At 46.4% G+C, this 12358-nt stretch overlaps 1 protein-coding gene across 9 annotated transcripts in view; it reads left to right on the top strand.

Moving 5' to 3' along the window:
* The window catches only part of ELF1 (E74 like ETS transcription factor 1), a 917745-nt gene that overhangs the window by 826676 nt on the left and 78711 nt on the right, over positions 1-12358 (top strand). For all 9 annotated transcript variants that reach the window (XM_069639215.1, XM_069639214.1, XM_069639212.1 and 6 more), the window contains one exon: positions 436-519. In XM_069639215.1, coding sequence (XP_069495316.1) covers positions 436-519 — 84 coding nt within the window. The remainder of the gene's footprint in view (positions 1-435; positions 520-12358) is intronic.

The raw sequence follows: 12358 nt of genomic DNA, 5'->3' as shown, positions 1-12358 counted from the left end.
ATTGTTTTCCATTCTTAGCGTGGGCGGGCAGCCCAATGCTAGAAATGTAAAACTAGCCATGAATAACAATGTGATTGGGTAATAATAACTGTATATAAAAAAATGCTAGCAAAGTGTTTTGGATAAACGCGCTATATAAATGACACGTTATTATGTAGATGTTTAATGGGATGGTGACCCTAAAGGGCACAACCATTCTCCAAGGAGGTGAAATGTAAGTGCTTGTGGGGCGAAGAGAAGGAGGCCCTAGAAGACCGCATGGGCACTCTAGGACGGATGAACGATAGATGGGTTTGCCCAGGTTTGGGTTTGAGTATGTCAGTTTGTAAGTAGTAATCGTATTGAAGTTCTAGCCATATCAGCGAAGTCAGACTTTGATGTAATACTGTTTATTGTAGATATAAACGTATTCATTATGCGCAACTTGTGTTTCAGGGAGAAAGCCAAAACACCCACGTCCTGAGTCGCCCACAGCCACACCGAACATAACGCTGAAGAAGAGGAACAAGGATGGAAAGGGTAATTAGCTTCCGCGAGTCATTCCTGAACAGGGAAGAGTATCCACATTCTGCCAGGGTTACTTGCACTCGCAGACTTTACAAAGACATAAAATCCAGGTTGTTTTTGCAGAATGGTTGCTTTTTCATCCTGAGATTTTGCGGCTTACTTGCAAATAAGACAGAACACCAATTTGTAGGTTTGAATGTTAATATCATTAATCAAAATATATTTGTAGTAATGATTAGAGGACACTTTATATTCCTGCTTCCTGTGCCTGAATGTACTCTATGGGAGTTGTTTATAGTGCATGTGTGTGTGTGTCCCTTCAATAACACGCATAGAAAATACTTGTTAATATTCATTTCCGTCTTACTAATATTCTAGTGCTGAGTTTAGTTAGAGGAGTTGTTTTCATGCTTATGGTCGACAGCTTGTTCGTTTTAGGGAAGCATGAGCAGCGCATTTCTTGTGGCTGTGCAATGCTGATTACTTCCATTCATAATTGCTCCGTTTCTTATCTAGGAGCGAGTATTAGACTCTCTGGTTGACACTGGCAGCGTTTAATGTGTGATCCTACTGCCAGATTCTGGATGGCGTTGTATGGCCAGGAAATGGCACACGTGCTGCTCCAATGTTATAGATAAAGATAGTATTTTTTATTTTTATTTTATTCAATTTATGTAGCACTTTAGGCATAGAGCTGTACAAGTAATTACATGCTGCATTAACAAGAGAATTGCACGAATACACAATATTAAGAACGATAAGAAGAAGAAGAAAAGTGTTATTTAAGCAATGTACAAAAAATAGGTTAGCAGCATGTACATGAAAAGATAGGAAATTCCAGTGTTTGAAGGCAGGTGGTGCACAAGGCGAGATTGGACACAAGGAGGACTAAGAACATCCAAAAAAAAGCTGAGATGCTGACTGAGGAAGACCTTTTGGGAATAAAGATAGTTAAGACAAGAAAGATATGGAGACCATGAGCACATTTCAACATAATGTAAATAAAATGAACAAGTATACGAGAATGGAAAGGAAGCCATTGCAGAGAAGCCAGTGAGCAAGATTTCGAAGATTGGAAGATTGAGGTTACAAACCTACTAAAAGGCAGATAGAAGAATTGTAAGTAGAGCGAAGAGGGAGAAGGGCATTAGCAGCAAGACAAACAAGAAGAGCAGAGCAATTGTCAAGGAGTAGTGATTTAAAGGTTTAGTGGCCTGAAATGTAAGAAGAGAAAAAAAATGTAAATATTAAAGAGAAAAAAGTGAGTTGATCGTGTAGTTTCACGATATATGATGTGAGAAGGAAAGCAAAAGTGAAGGATCAAAAATTGTACCAAGATTATGAGCAGAGGAAGGCAAAGGTAGATTAGATGGAGGGTAACGTTGGAGGGGAGGAGCTGAAAAAGCTAATGCTGGGAAATAAAATATATCTTGAATTTCTCAGCATTCATATCAGGTCTCTCTCAAACACTGGGTTTATAATAATTCACATCAGGTCGCTCCCAGACCTTTACTTAAGGTCAAATGGATAGTAATCCCCCTCCGCCCATTTAGAGTTCTTTTCCGGCAGACAATATTGCCTTAGCCTCCTGCCAAGGGTATTCCTGCGGTTCTTCAAGGAGTGACCCAATCCTCAGGCCTTCCTGTAGGACTGTTCTCTGCTTTCTTGTACCTCTTGCCAGGTTCGTCTCCCAAACCACCAATTTGCCCAGTAGTAAGATTTTTGGTATTCAGTACTGTGAGGGCATCACGAAGTAAGACACAGACAACACATTTAAAGTTCAAACAAAAGATATTTATTAATTTAAATGTCAGGATGGTTGAACGCCTAACTTGACCTATACTAAGGTGGGATTTCCATACCTGAACAAAACTAAGGAAAGTCTAAACAATCTGTAGGGATATCAAAGTCAAAAGAAATAGTGTTCAACTCAAAGTTCTGTGCTCCCTCCAGCTCACAGCTTTCTTTCATCGCCCCTTCTCCAAGCACAAGAAAGTTACATGAAAAAGTCTCACAATTACAGTTCAAAATCTCTCCTTGGAGTTTGCTCCCCCAAGTTTCAAGTAACACAGTTCAAAACAAAAAGGGGATCTTTAGACTCTTCTCAAAACAATAAGTGTGGTCCCTTTAAGTCTCAGGGTTCCCTTCCCAAAAAACGTCAACTTCGCCACGTATACTTGTTTTAATCTTTTCCAAAGTCTTAACAAAATCCAGGTCAACCTGACCCTCCTTCTGGCTAACCTCGCCTGTGGTGTAGATAAAGGCTTCCAAGAAGAGAGTAAGCCCATGCACTCACCAGTCCTACCCGACCATCTAGGGTGAACTGCTGTTTTGACAAGACCTGCTTGCTGCCTGAATACTGGTAACCAGGATTCTGCTCAGTGGATGGAGCACCCCTGCAAGTGCTCTCTGGCAACCTTCCTTCCATCTTATCCCTGGAGACCCCAGACAGGATCCCCAGCATCAAAGAAGCAAAGGAACAGGCCTATGCGTTGTTTCCTGCTTCGAACCACATTCAAACTGACTTGACTACTTTTGAGTCCTTTTTGGCTATTGTAGGATTGTGGAACTGCCTTTGACATGCACTGCTTTTTTAAGTGCTTTGAGCAATCGAGCTGCTGACTTGACCATCGCCTGCCTTCGCTACAGTCATTTCCATGCCGAACGCTGCTACAGAACCGCATTGCATTGCATGGACCTCGTTGACCCAATTCGACCACTCTCCAGCTCTTCTGCCTCTGAATTTTCTTCTTCTCTCCTCGCTACTTCTCCCAACCTCCTCCTTGGCGTTTCTCCGCCCTATCTCCTCTTGCGTGCTCTACATCTCTTCGGCCTCACTGGTGATGTTCCACCATTCCTTTTCTCCCAAGTCTATTCTCCAATGTGCCCCAATCGCTTTCCTGCTCCTTCTCCAAACAGCTACTGCCTTCATTACAAAGCATCTACAAACCCGGGTTCCCTCCCCCGGGTCGATGTATGTGGGTGGGTGTGTCTGTCTGTCTGTATGTCTCTTGTTTCTTTACCGAGCCTATAAAAGGCAGTTTGCCATCTTACTCTGGCATATGCACAAGTGAAAACACCATAGCATCTGTGTCTGCTGCATCTCTGACAGCTCTTGCTGTGTTAGCACAGAGCTTATATCCTATTCCTTTCATGCAATGAGCAAACCAATGTACGATTAACCTTTCTGCAACTGCAGATCCTGTATTAGGGGGCTTGTGGACCCTTCAGTAACACTGTTGCTTTCTGCAACATTCTTTACTCGATTTCTTAAAGGGCATAGCAGGTTGTACATGTGGCAGTCCCCTGCCCCTTGTGATGTGGCAAGTGTAGACATGGATTTCCCAAATACCACCCTTAGGCTGAGCATCATGCTGCGGTATCGGCACCTGGCCCCCTTAGCTGGCCCACAAACCGACTTAGGTGTCAGCTGGGGACTTTCGGCACTCTGTGACCTTTGACTAAAATTCCAGGGAAAGCTCATCGTAACGAAGATTGTACAACACATATGTGCAGTTATCATCTGACAAACATGCATATACGTTAAGTTCTCATGGTCTATTCTGCCAGAGGTGAAATAGCTAAAAACTGCCTTCTTCGGAATAATTTCTAATGAAATTCTGCAAGATTGCCATATGGGCTTCTGTACACACAATCACTAATGACGGTTATCAGCACTTTTGGTGATTTGTCTGCCATTTTATTTGATATAGATTGTTCTATTTTCTCTCTCTCTCTGTCTTACGCACTCTGTCAGGTGACCATTTGGTAAAGCCACACTAAATGTTGCTGACAGTTCCTCAACCAGAGGAAAGAAACAGCTATCTTCAGAACTGGGTGAATTTGCTTTGTGTGGGCGGGGTAGCTGTTTTTTTGCAAAAATCAGCTAATTGTGTATTGTGGCGGCGTGGCCCGCCACACACCACAAAGAACCGTGCTGTCTCTGATAGCGAATTCAAAGGTGTTTATTAAAATACAAAGGGTCAGAATGGCTTCCGTTTTCAAGGTTGTTCAGGGACTAGCGAGTCCTCTTGGGAGATTTGGCACTAGGGCCGTCCCTATCTGTCTCAACTTCCCCGGCCTTATCTCCACCTCCCGATCCCAGGGGTCCCTAATGGGGGTGTTAGTAGCTGTTGATCAGTGCCACCTATTATCTTCTCTTACTGGAACTACAGATGTTTTCCCTAAGATGATGGCTACCTGCCTCCCTAGGGATCGTCTAGGCTTTCCCTAGCCTAGCCCGCTTAGTAATCTTTAGGGAGTAATAAATGGTGGCTTCTTTCGCCCAGTGGCATGCTTACTCCTTTCACACCCTCGCGTACCTAACCCTTCGCTATACTGATCTCTCAGGCTTTTCTCCCCCACCACGTCACTGTTCCTCCAATCTCTCACTCTGCCTTTCCACCTCCACTCTTCAATCATACTTCTCTTCCTACTCTGTGTCTTATTGTCGCTCGCCCTTCCAACTATCCTTCTATCCCCATTATCGTCTCTTCCCTCCTTCCTCTAACTCCACTTCCCCGCTTCCTATACTGTTCCTCTAGTTACAATCTCTGGTTCACTCTATGCCAATAACTACTACAGTTCTCCCACTCACTGTCGCTCTTCCCACTCCCCCTCTATTACTGTTCAATAAATAAATAAATACAAATATTCTGCTACTACCACTGTCCCTTCATTAACTTTACTTCTCCAAGACACTCAGGAATATATGCCCTGCTCGCCCCTCGTCTACCGACTACCACTTATTTCCTTCACTTGCTACTCCCGCCACCTGCTATCTATACTCCCAACTACTACTACTACCTCCACCACTACTACTACCCCACTCCACTACTCCTGCTCTTCCTCTACTACTCACACTCTCCCCTCTCTCACACAAACACTCAACAGACCCCCACCTCATAATAGCCTCTGTACTCCTTTCGCTCTCACCTCCACTGGTCTCTCGGACGTCCTCCACCACATCCTGTCCTGACTCAACTAACCCACACTTGCATACTCGCAGACACCTTAAATACCCCACACCATCCCAGGATTGGATACTTACTCTATCTAATCACTTACCTGGCTCAAGGGGGGTGTGACAGGGAAGGCCATGGTTGGGCTTAAACAGACTTATAAAGCCCCTCATCTTTTTTTAACATGGACCCTGCTGGGGTCCAGGGACACTGCATTGTTCAAGGCCTGCAGGACCTTTAAAAACAATAATGACATCCCTGGTGGCATAGTGGAGGAAAAGCCCTTCTATGGCATAGTGGAGGCCTTTATTTATTATTAAAAATAATCCCTGGTAGGTTAGTGGGGCATCCCTGACAGAGTCTGCCGGTGTTGTGATGGATGCGGCACCCCTTGGAGCCACGCCTATCCTTGACATGCCCTACAGCCGGTGTTGTGGTGTTTTCGTAGCACCCTATGACGTGGATACCACCACAGTCTACGGCTTCTCTCTGAATGCAGCGAGGCTCTCCCTGGCCATGCTGCCGGCATCCTCTTCGTCCTGGGGTGGCTGCCCCTCTCCAGCCACAGCCTGGAGGCCATCCTCTCTACAGGTAAGGAGGTGTGGGAGGGAGCCCCTGTGCACTCAGGCACCCGTGTTGGGCTGGGGTGGGCCCCGCTTGACTGGGCCAGGGGTGGGCTCCCCCCCACTTGACAGGGCCACAATCTTGGCCGTGTCACTATATACCCCCACTTGCGAGGCCAAGAACTTCGGGGTCATCTTTGACTCCACGCTTTCCTTTTCTGCCCACATCTCTGAAGTCTCTTAAAAAGTCAAACTTCCAACTGCACCTCCTCAAAGGTATTCTGCCTTTCGTCTCCTTCCCCCAGAAGCTCACTGTCTCTCGAGACCCGGTTCTCTCTAGGTTGGATTATTGCAATAGCCTCTTTCTAAATCTACTACCTTCTTCTCTTCGCCCTTTGCAACTCAAACAGAACAGGACTGCAATACTTGTCCTTGGCCTAAAGCCCTGGGATCGTATCTCTCCAGCCCTGAAATCTCTTCATTGACTCCCAGTGGCTGCAAGGATGAAATTCCCCTGCTGATCTGTTCTGTTTCGGCATTGTGCACCTGGTTACCCTCTGATTTCGGGCCCAGGTACTTGCTCACCCTGCCATGCACCGGCACTGCCTCCTGGCAACCCTTGCACTTGGGTCTGTATCTGTAACCCTACAGCCCCCTCCTTCTGCACTTATCAGACACCCCCTGCCTGTGCCTTAAACCTAGCACTTGCCACTTGCTGGCTGCACTACCACTGTTGTTGTTTTATTCCTTTGCTCAGCACTTTCCACCTCTTCCCGCCCCCCCGCACTTTCCCCCTTCCCTCTCCCCTGCACTTGTGCGTTCTCAATGTCACAGGGCCTAGTAAGATTGTTGCTTTTGTTCTCCCTTCTTCCCCTCCTTTGCCTTGTTGCGCTCTGAAACACTTGTGTATGAGCACAATACAATTAAAATATCAATATAAATATATATCTCTGAGGCTTGTGGATCTGCTTAGATCACGTGCTATGCATAGGCCGACATCTAGTGGCAGTCGCAGAGTATTACATGATTTGTTTTCGAAACTCGAAAAAGGATGTCAACTGGGCGTGTTAGTAATACTATCCCTAGTGTGACATCTACTGTATCCATGGTCCGCCATCGTAGTCGGTCACAAGTTGCAGAGTTCTCCTGGCTAACGCCTTAGATATTATAAAGTTTAACTTTAGACTTTCTTATTTATTCTTTCATGTAACCGCCCATCACCCGCTGCTTCCAAGAACATCTTCGGCGCCTCTCAATAGACAGACCCATCGTCGGTGACAAGCCCGTCCTGACATAGAGTGACTCACCGGGCCTCGGCCCCTTACACTAGGGAGAATCGGGGCAGGACATACGCTTCTTTACTTTTAGAGAATGAGTATTCTGACCCTCTCCATTCCCCTTTATCGCTGTGCTGCCTTTCCCATCAAAGATGGAAAATACTCCATTTAAATTCTGCCCCTCGTGCAGTTAGAAGTATCCCTGGAAGTACATGCACTGGGTGTGCAACCACTGTCTTTCATAGAATCACGTCGAAAAGCACTGCAAATCCTACAAGCTTTTTTGACCAAAAACTTTAAATGACCGCCGCACAAAGCACTGGGCTGCCCGCGCCATGCAGGCTTTGGCTTCCATAGACGTGGCGGGTGAATCCAGCAATGGCAGCGTCAACGTCCCTAGCAATGTCGAAGGCGATCAGGGGTTAGGAGAACCCCATGTGCAAGCCCCTGACTCCATTAAGCAGGCCAGCGGTCCTGTTACAGAGAAAACACCCGGCGGCAATAGCACACACCACGACACACTAAAGACATAGCCCCTGGCCGAAAGCTGACCACGTCGTTGACCGTGCATGGCCATGCAGTCTCTAAGGAGAATACTATTTCAAAATCATCCCTGTCCTCTGAGCCATCACAATCGCATTCACCACATGACAGGTCTCCGAAACAGGTGCCGAGTATGTCTGTTTCAGATACCGTGCCCAAAAAGACCCTCCTTTCATGCACCGAAGGGCACACGTCCAAACCAAAACCTTTGACGCTCTCTTCTTATGCGTCGAACATGCAATAATTGATTCAAAACATGTCCCAAAAACGCTTTTGAAGTCCAAGATGTCGAAAACCACCAACATTTTGACAGACATGCCATCTAAGCCCCCTCCTTCACAGGATAATGGCTATACTGCATCCGAGGACACTCTATCAGATACTCTAAATCAGAAAAACCAGCCCCCCCCACCCCTTCAATAGACTCCTGCCCCTACTGTCTTTCCAGGGTCCACGAATGGACACCAGAAAGGGTGATGAGAAAGATATCATGTTTTGTAGATTTCATGGACCGCCACCCAGAAGTGTTTAGAAGCCCACAGGGTTCTGCACAGTGTGAAAGGGTGTCTAGTGGTGAACCACCTTCTAAAGTGCTACAGTTGGACAGTTCCCAACCCAGCACTTCTACCCAAACTCCTGTCACCTCACATATTCAAGACAACTCCTAGAACTTATATATTGTGGACCCCTCAGACTCTCAGGATCCAGGTTCTGTAGTCAAGACCAGACTGACAACAATACTGGCTAATAGGTTATCCAGGGTCATTGGGTCCATAGTGCACAGAGACCAAAATGGGTTTATACCAGGTCGGAGCACGGCAATAAACTTGAGCGGCTTCAACTCATAGTAGCGCAAACAACTGGCTTGCAAGAGCAATGTGCTATAGTCTCACTGGACGCCATAAAAGCTTTTGATTCCATATATTGGGAATGGCTGTTCGCTGTACTGAAAGGTTTTGGCCTGGGTGAAAACTTCATTGGGTGGGTCAAGCTGCTTTATGAAGCACCAGTGGCCAGGGTACAAACCGGGTGAACAGTGTCAGAAACATGGGCCATTCAGCGGGGCACAAGACAGGGCTGCACACTGTCACCAATGCTTTATTTGGGTCTAGAGCCAATAGCGATATATCTTAGGAAGGAGTTCTCCGACGCGGCAGTCAAGGTGGGGGGAGTGCATTATGTGGTGTCTCTATTTGCGGACGACGTGCTGCTGTACCTAAGAGACCCCCATCTGAACGTGCCAGTGGTACTGGATGTTCTGGAGAACTTTGCAAGGTTTTCCGGAATTTCTTTTAGCAGGGAGAAGTCCTGCATTTTTCCACTCGCGGGATTAACCGGGAAAACGATTGAGGAACTCCCGGGAGTTGGGCTCCAGTGGCAGCTACATTCGTTTAGATATCTAGGAGTAAATATCTGGCACTCACCTGAAAAGATGCACGAGGGCAACACTGAATTGGCGGTAATAAGTATCAGGAAGTCCATGAAATTCTGGTCCTCACTGCCTCTGTCAGTGATGGGCAGGGTGGCCATCACCAAAATTATTGTTTTACCGAGGTTCCTATATTTCATCCAGAAAGTTCACTACTACATTCCGGCCTCCTTCTTCCGCCTACTAGAAAAGCTAATAAGGGAGCTCCTGTGGGGTCCAGCTAGGTGCAGACTGTCCCTAACTACACTCATGTTACCGTACAAGGAGGGAGGAGTTTAGCTACCAGATCTTGAGAGATATTACCTGGCAGCGCAACTCAGCTTTGTGGCCAAGTGGCTCGCAGATGAAACTATCTCAGAAACAAGGTTGATAAAACAGCTGGTGGCGCCTGCTAATTTGAAAGAAATACTATGGGTCCCAGTTGGGTGCTTGGGCAGTGTCCCGATGATTGTAACCCTACGCCGGAGAGTCTGGAACAAGGCCCTGAAACTGCTGGGACGGGTGCCCCCCTACTCACCGGAGAACCCGATTGCAGCTGATGTTTGGTTGAACAAAACAGACCTGCCCGTTGTGAGGCAATGGGAGGGATGTGGCATTTACACCTGGGGGGATGCATATGAGGAGGGTGTGTTTCGGGAGTTTGGAGCAATGTGCGAAAAAAAGGGATTACCCAGGGGCCAGTTCCTATGGTATCAGAGGGTCAGAAAGATAGCGAAGAAGAAGTGGTGAGAATTGCCAGAGGAGCCGGCAGTGTCTTCACAACCTAGGGGATGTATGCCGACCAGTGTCCAGGCTCTACAGTCAGCTGGCAGACAGGCCTAACCCTAAGAGCGCAGCGGTGAAACAAGGGTGGGGAGCTGATCTGGGATCAGCTCCAGTTAATGAGCTGCTCCTCAAAGCCGTCCAACACTTCAAGATAGAGACTTAAGAAGTCTAACAAGACAAGGATTTTGTGGATGACATTCTTGGAGACACGAAGTCTGCAACGCAATTAATTCCCATCCTTCAGTCAATACAAAGGCACATTCAGCCCTCCCTAACTAATACCCAACCTCACAAGGGCGGTAAACCCCTGCATTGAGAAAGTGTTCAGGCCAGTACCAACTGACCCATTTTATATCAGAGGTCGGCTAAAACCTGACTCCCTAGTCGTCACCACAACCAGGAAGAGGGCAGGCCCACCCCTAGCTTCCGCTAAGGCACCTCCTGACAAGGAAAGTAAAAAGATCTACACTTGCGGCAGGAAAGTGGCATCCTCAGCTGCTTATCAGACCAGAATCGCTAATAATGCCACTCTTCTAGCTAGTTATGGTTGCCATTTATAGGACTCGTGAGAACAGTAGATTAAAGCTGTCCCAGAGCCACTTATATCTCAGCTCACGAAAACTATTACAGAAGGCAAACAAATTGCTAATTGCATTCTAAAGACAAATTTGGATGCTGCCGACAATGGAGGCTGTGTTATAGCTGAGGGCACCTTAATCAAGCACCATGCCTGTTTAAGGCAATCAGGCTTCAAGCTGGAGACGCAGGCCACACTCTTTAACATGCCCATCGAACCTTATGCTTTGTTTGGCAAGTGCCAAGGAAGAATATGACACCTTAAAATCGTTAGGACAACTGTCTAATAAACCTTTTGTCCAAAGAGGGGTGTTTAACACCAGAAGATTATTTTCGTGGACAATGTCCACAACGCTCCTCAAATTATAATCAGGGAAGACAGTCACCATTGTGGGGGTAACTCACAGGCACAGTCATGTGGTGATTTTCAAAGAGGATATAAAAGATCTAGAAGTAGAGGTAGGGACTCCGCCACTAGAAGCTCCACTACCTCTAAACAATAACGCCTCAATCGAGGTCGCTTCACATGCTACTCCAGTAGGATGTTGCATTTCTCAATTCACCCACGCATGGGAGGGCATCACATCGGACAAGTGAGTGTTGTCCACCATGGCAGGAGGGTATCGCATAGAACTTCTGCAGAAATCCCTCAACCATCCACCAAGACACAGAAAAATGATGACAAAAGAAAGACTCATACTAATGGAAGAAGTAAAGACCCTGCTGGAGAAAGACGCCATAGAAATAGTCCCAGCAAACCAGGTAAACAAGGGTATCTATTCAGTGTACTGCCTTGTGCCAAAGAAAGACTGAACTAGCTATGGCCCTGTACTAGACTTGCGCCCAACAGACACATATGTCAAAGCACAAACTTTCACATGATATCACTGCAGAAGGCAATCCCTCTCTATTAAATAGTGGGATCTCATGGCAACATTGGATATGAAAGATGCATACTCTCGTATTTCAATGTTCCCAACGCACAGAAAATATCTGCGCTCCTAGATAGCGGTAGAACATTACCAATTCAAGGTACTCTCCTTCAGCATAGCCTCTGCTCCAAGAGTATTCACAAAGTTACTAGCAGCGGTGGCGGCATACCTACGTCAAACGCAGTGTACCCTTAACTGGACAACTGGCTAATAACAGAAGAGACCCCACAAATATGCAAACTCAACACCCAAAGAATAATCAATCTGCTTTTCCAATTGGGATTCTCCATCAACAAGAAAAAGTGAAGTCCCGTCCTCAGTCAAGTGAAACAATTTCTGGGAGCTATTGTAAAGACTAAAGAAGAGCTAGTTTTCCCCTCAACTTAAAGAGTACACAACATGTCGTTTCACGTACCTCATAATCTTGCCAGTTGCCAGATAACAGTGCGCAAGTCAATGCATCTGCTTGGGATGATGGCCTCATGCATCTACCAGGCTACCCACGCGCGGCTGCACGTGTGCCCAATGCAGGAATGGTTAGCAAAACAATGGTCTCAGGCAAGCGGTCAGTGTGACGATCTAGTGGTTATTTCACTAACCTTAGTACAAGCTTGACACTGCTGGTCCAAAGACAACCTGCTAAAAGGAAAAACCTTTTTGCAATCCACCAGTACAAGCGATTCTAACAACAGACGCTTCACTCTCAGCGTGGGGAGCCCATTACCTTCATCATACAGCACACGGCATGTGGACACAAACTACAGCCCAGAAATAAACCTTCTAGTACTCCTAGCAGTACTCAAGG

The sequence above is a fragment of the Ambystoma mexicanum genome, chromosome 7q (assembly GCF_040938575.1).
Source record: "Ambystoma mexicanum isolate Mex_15411 chromosome 7q, UKY_AmexF1_1, whole genome shotgun sequence".
Lineage (NCBI taxonomy): Eukaryota > Metazoa > Chordata > Amphibia > Caudata > Ambystomatidae > Ambystoma > Ambystoma mexicanum.
Note: the sequence above shows the minus strand (reverse complement) of the source record. Positions and strands in the feature narration are given on the sequence as shown.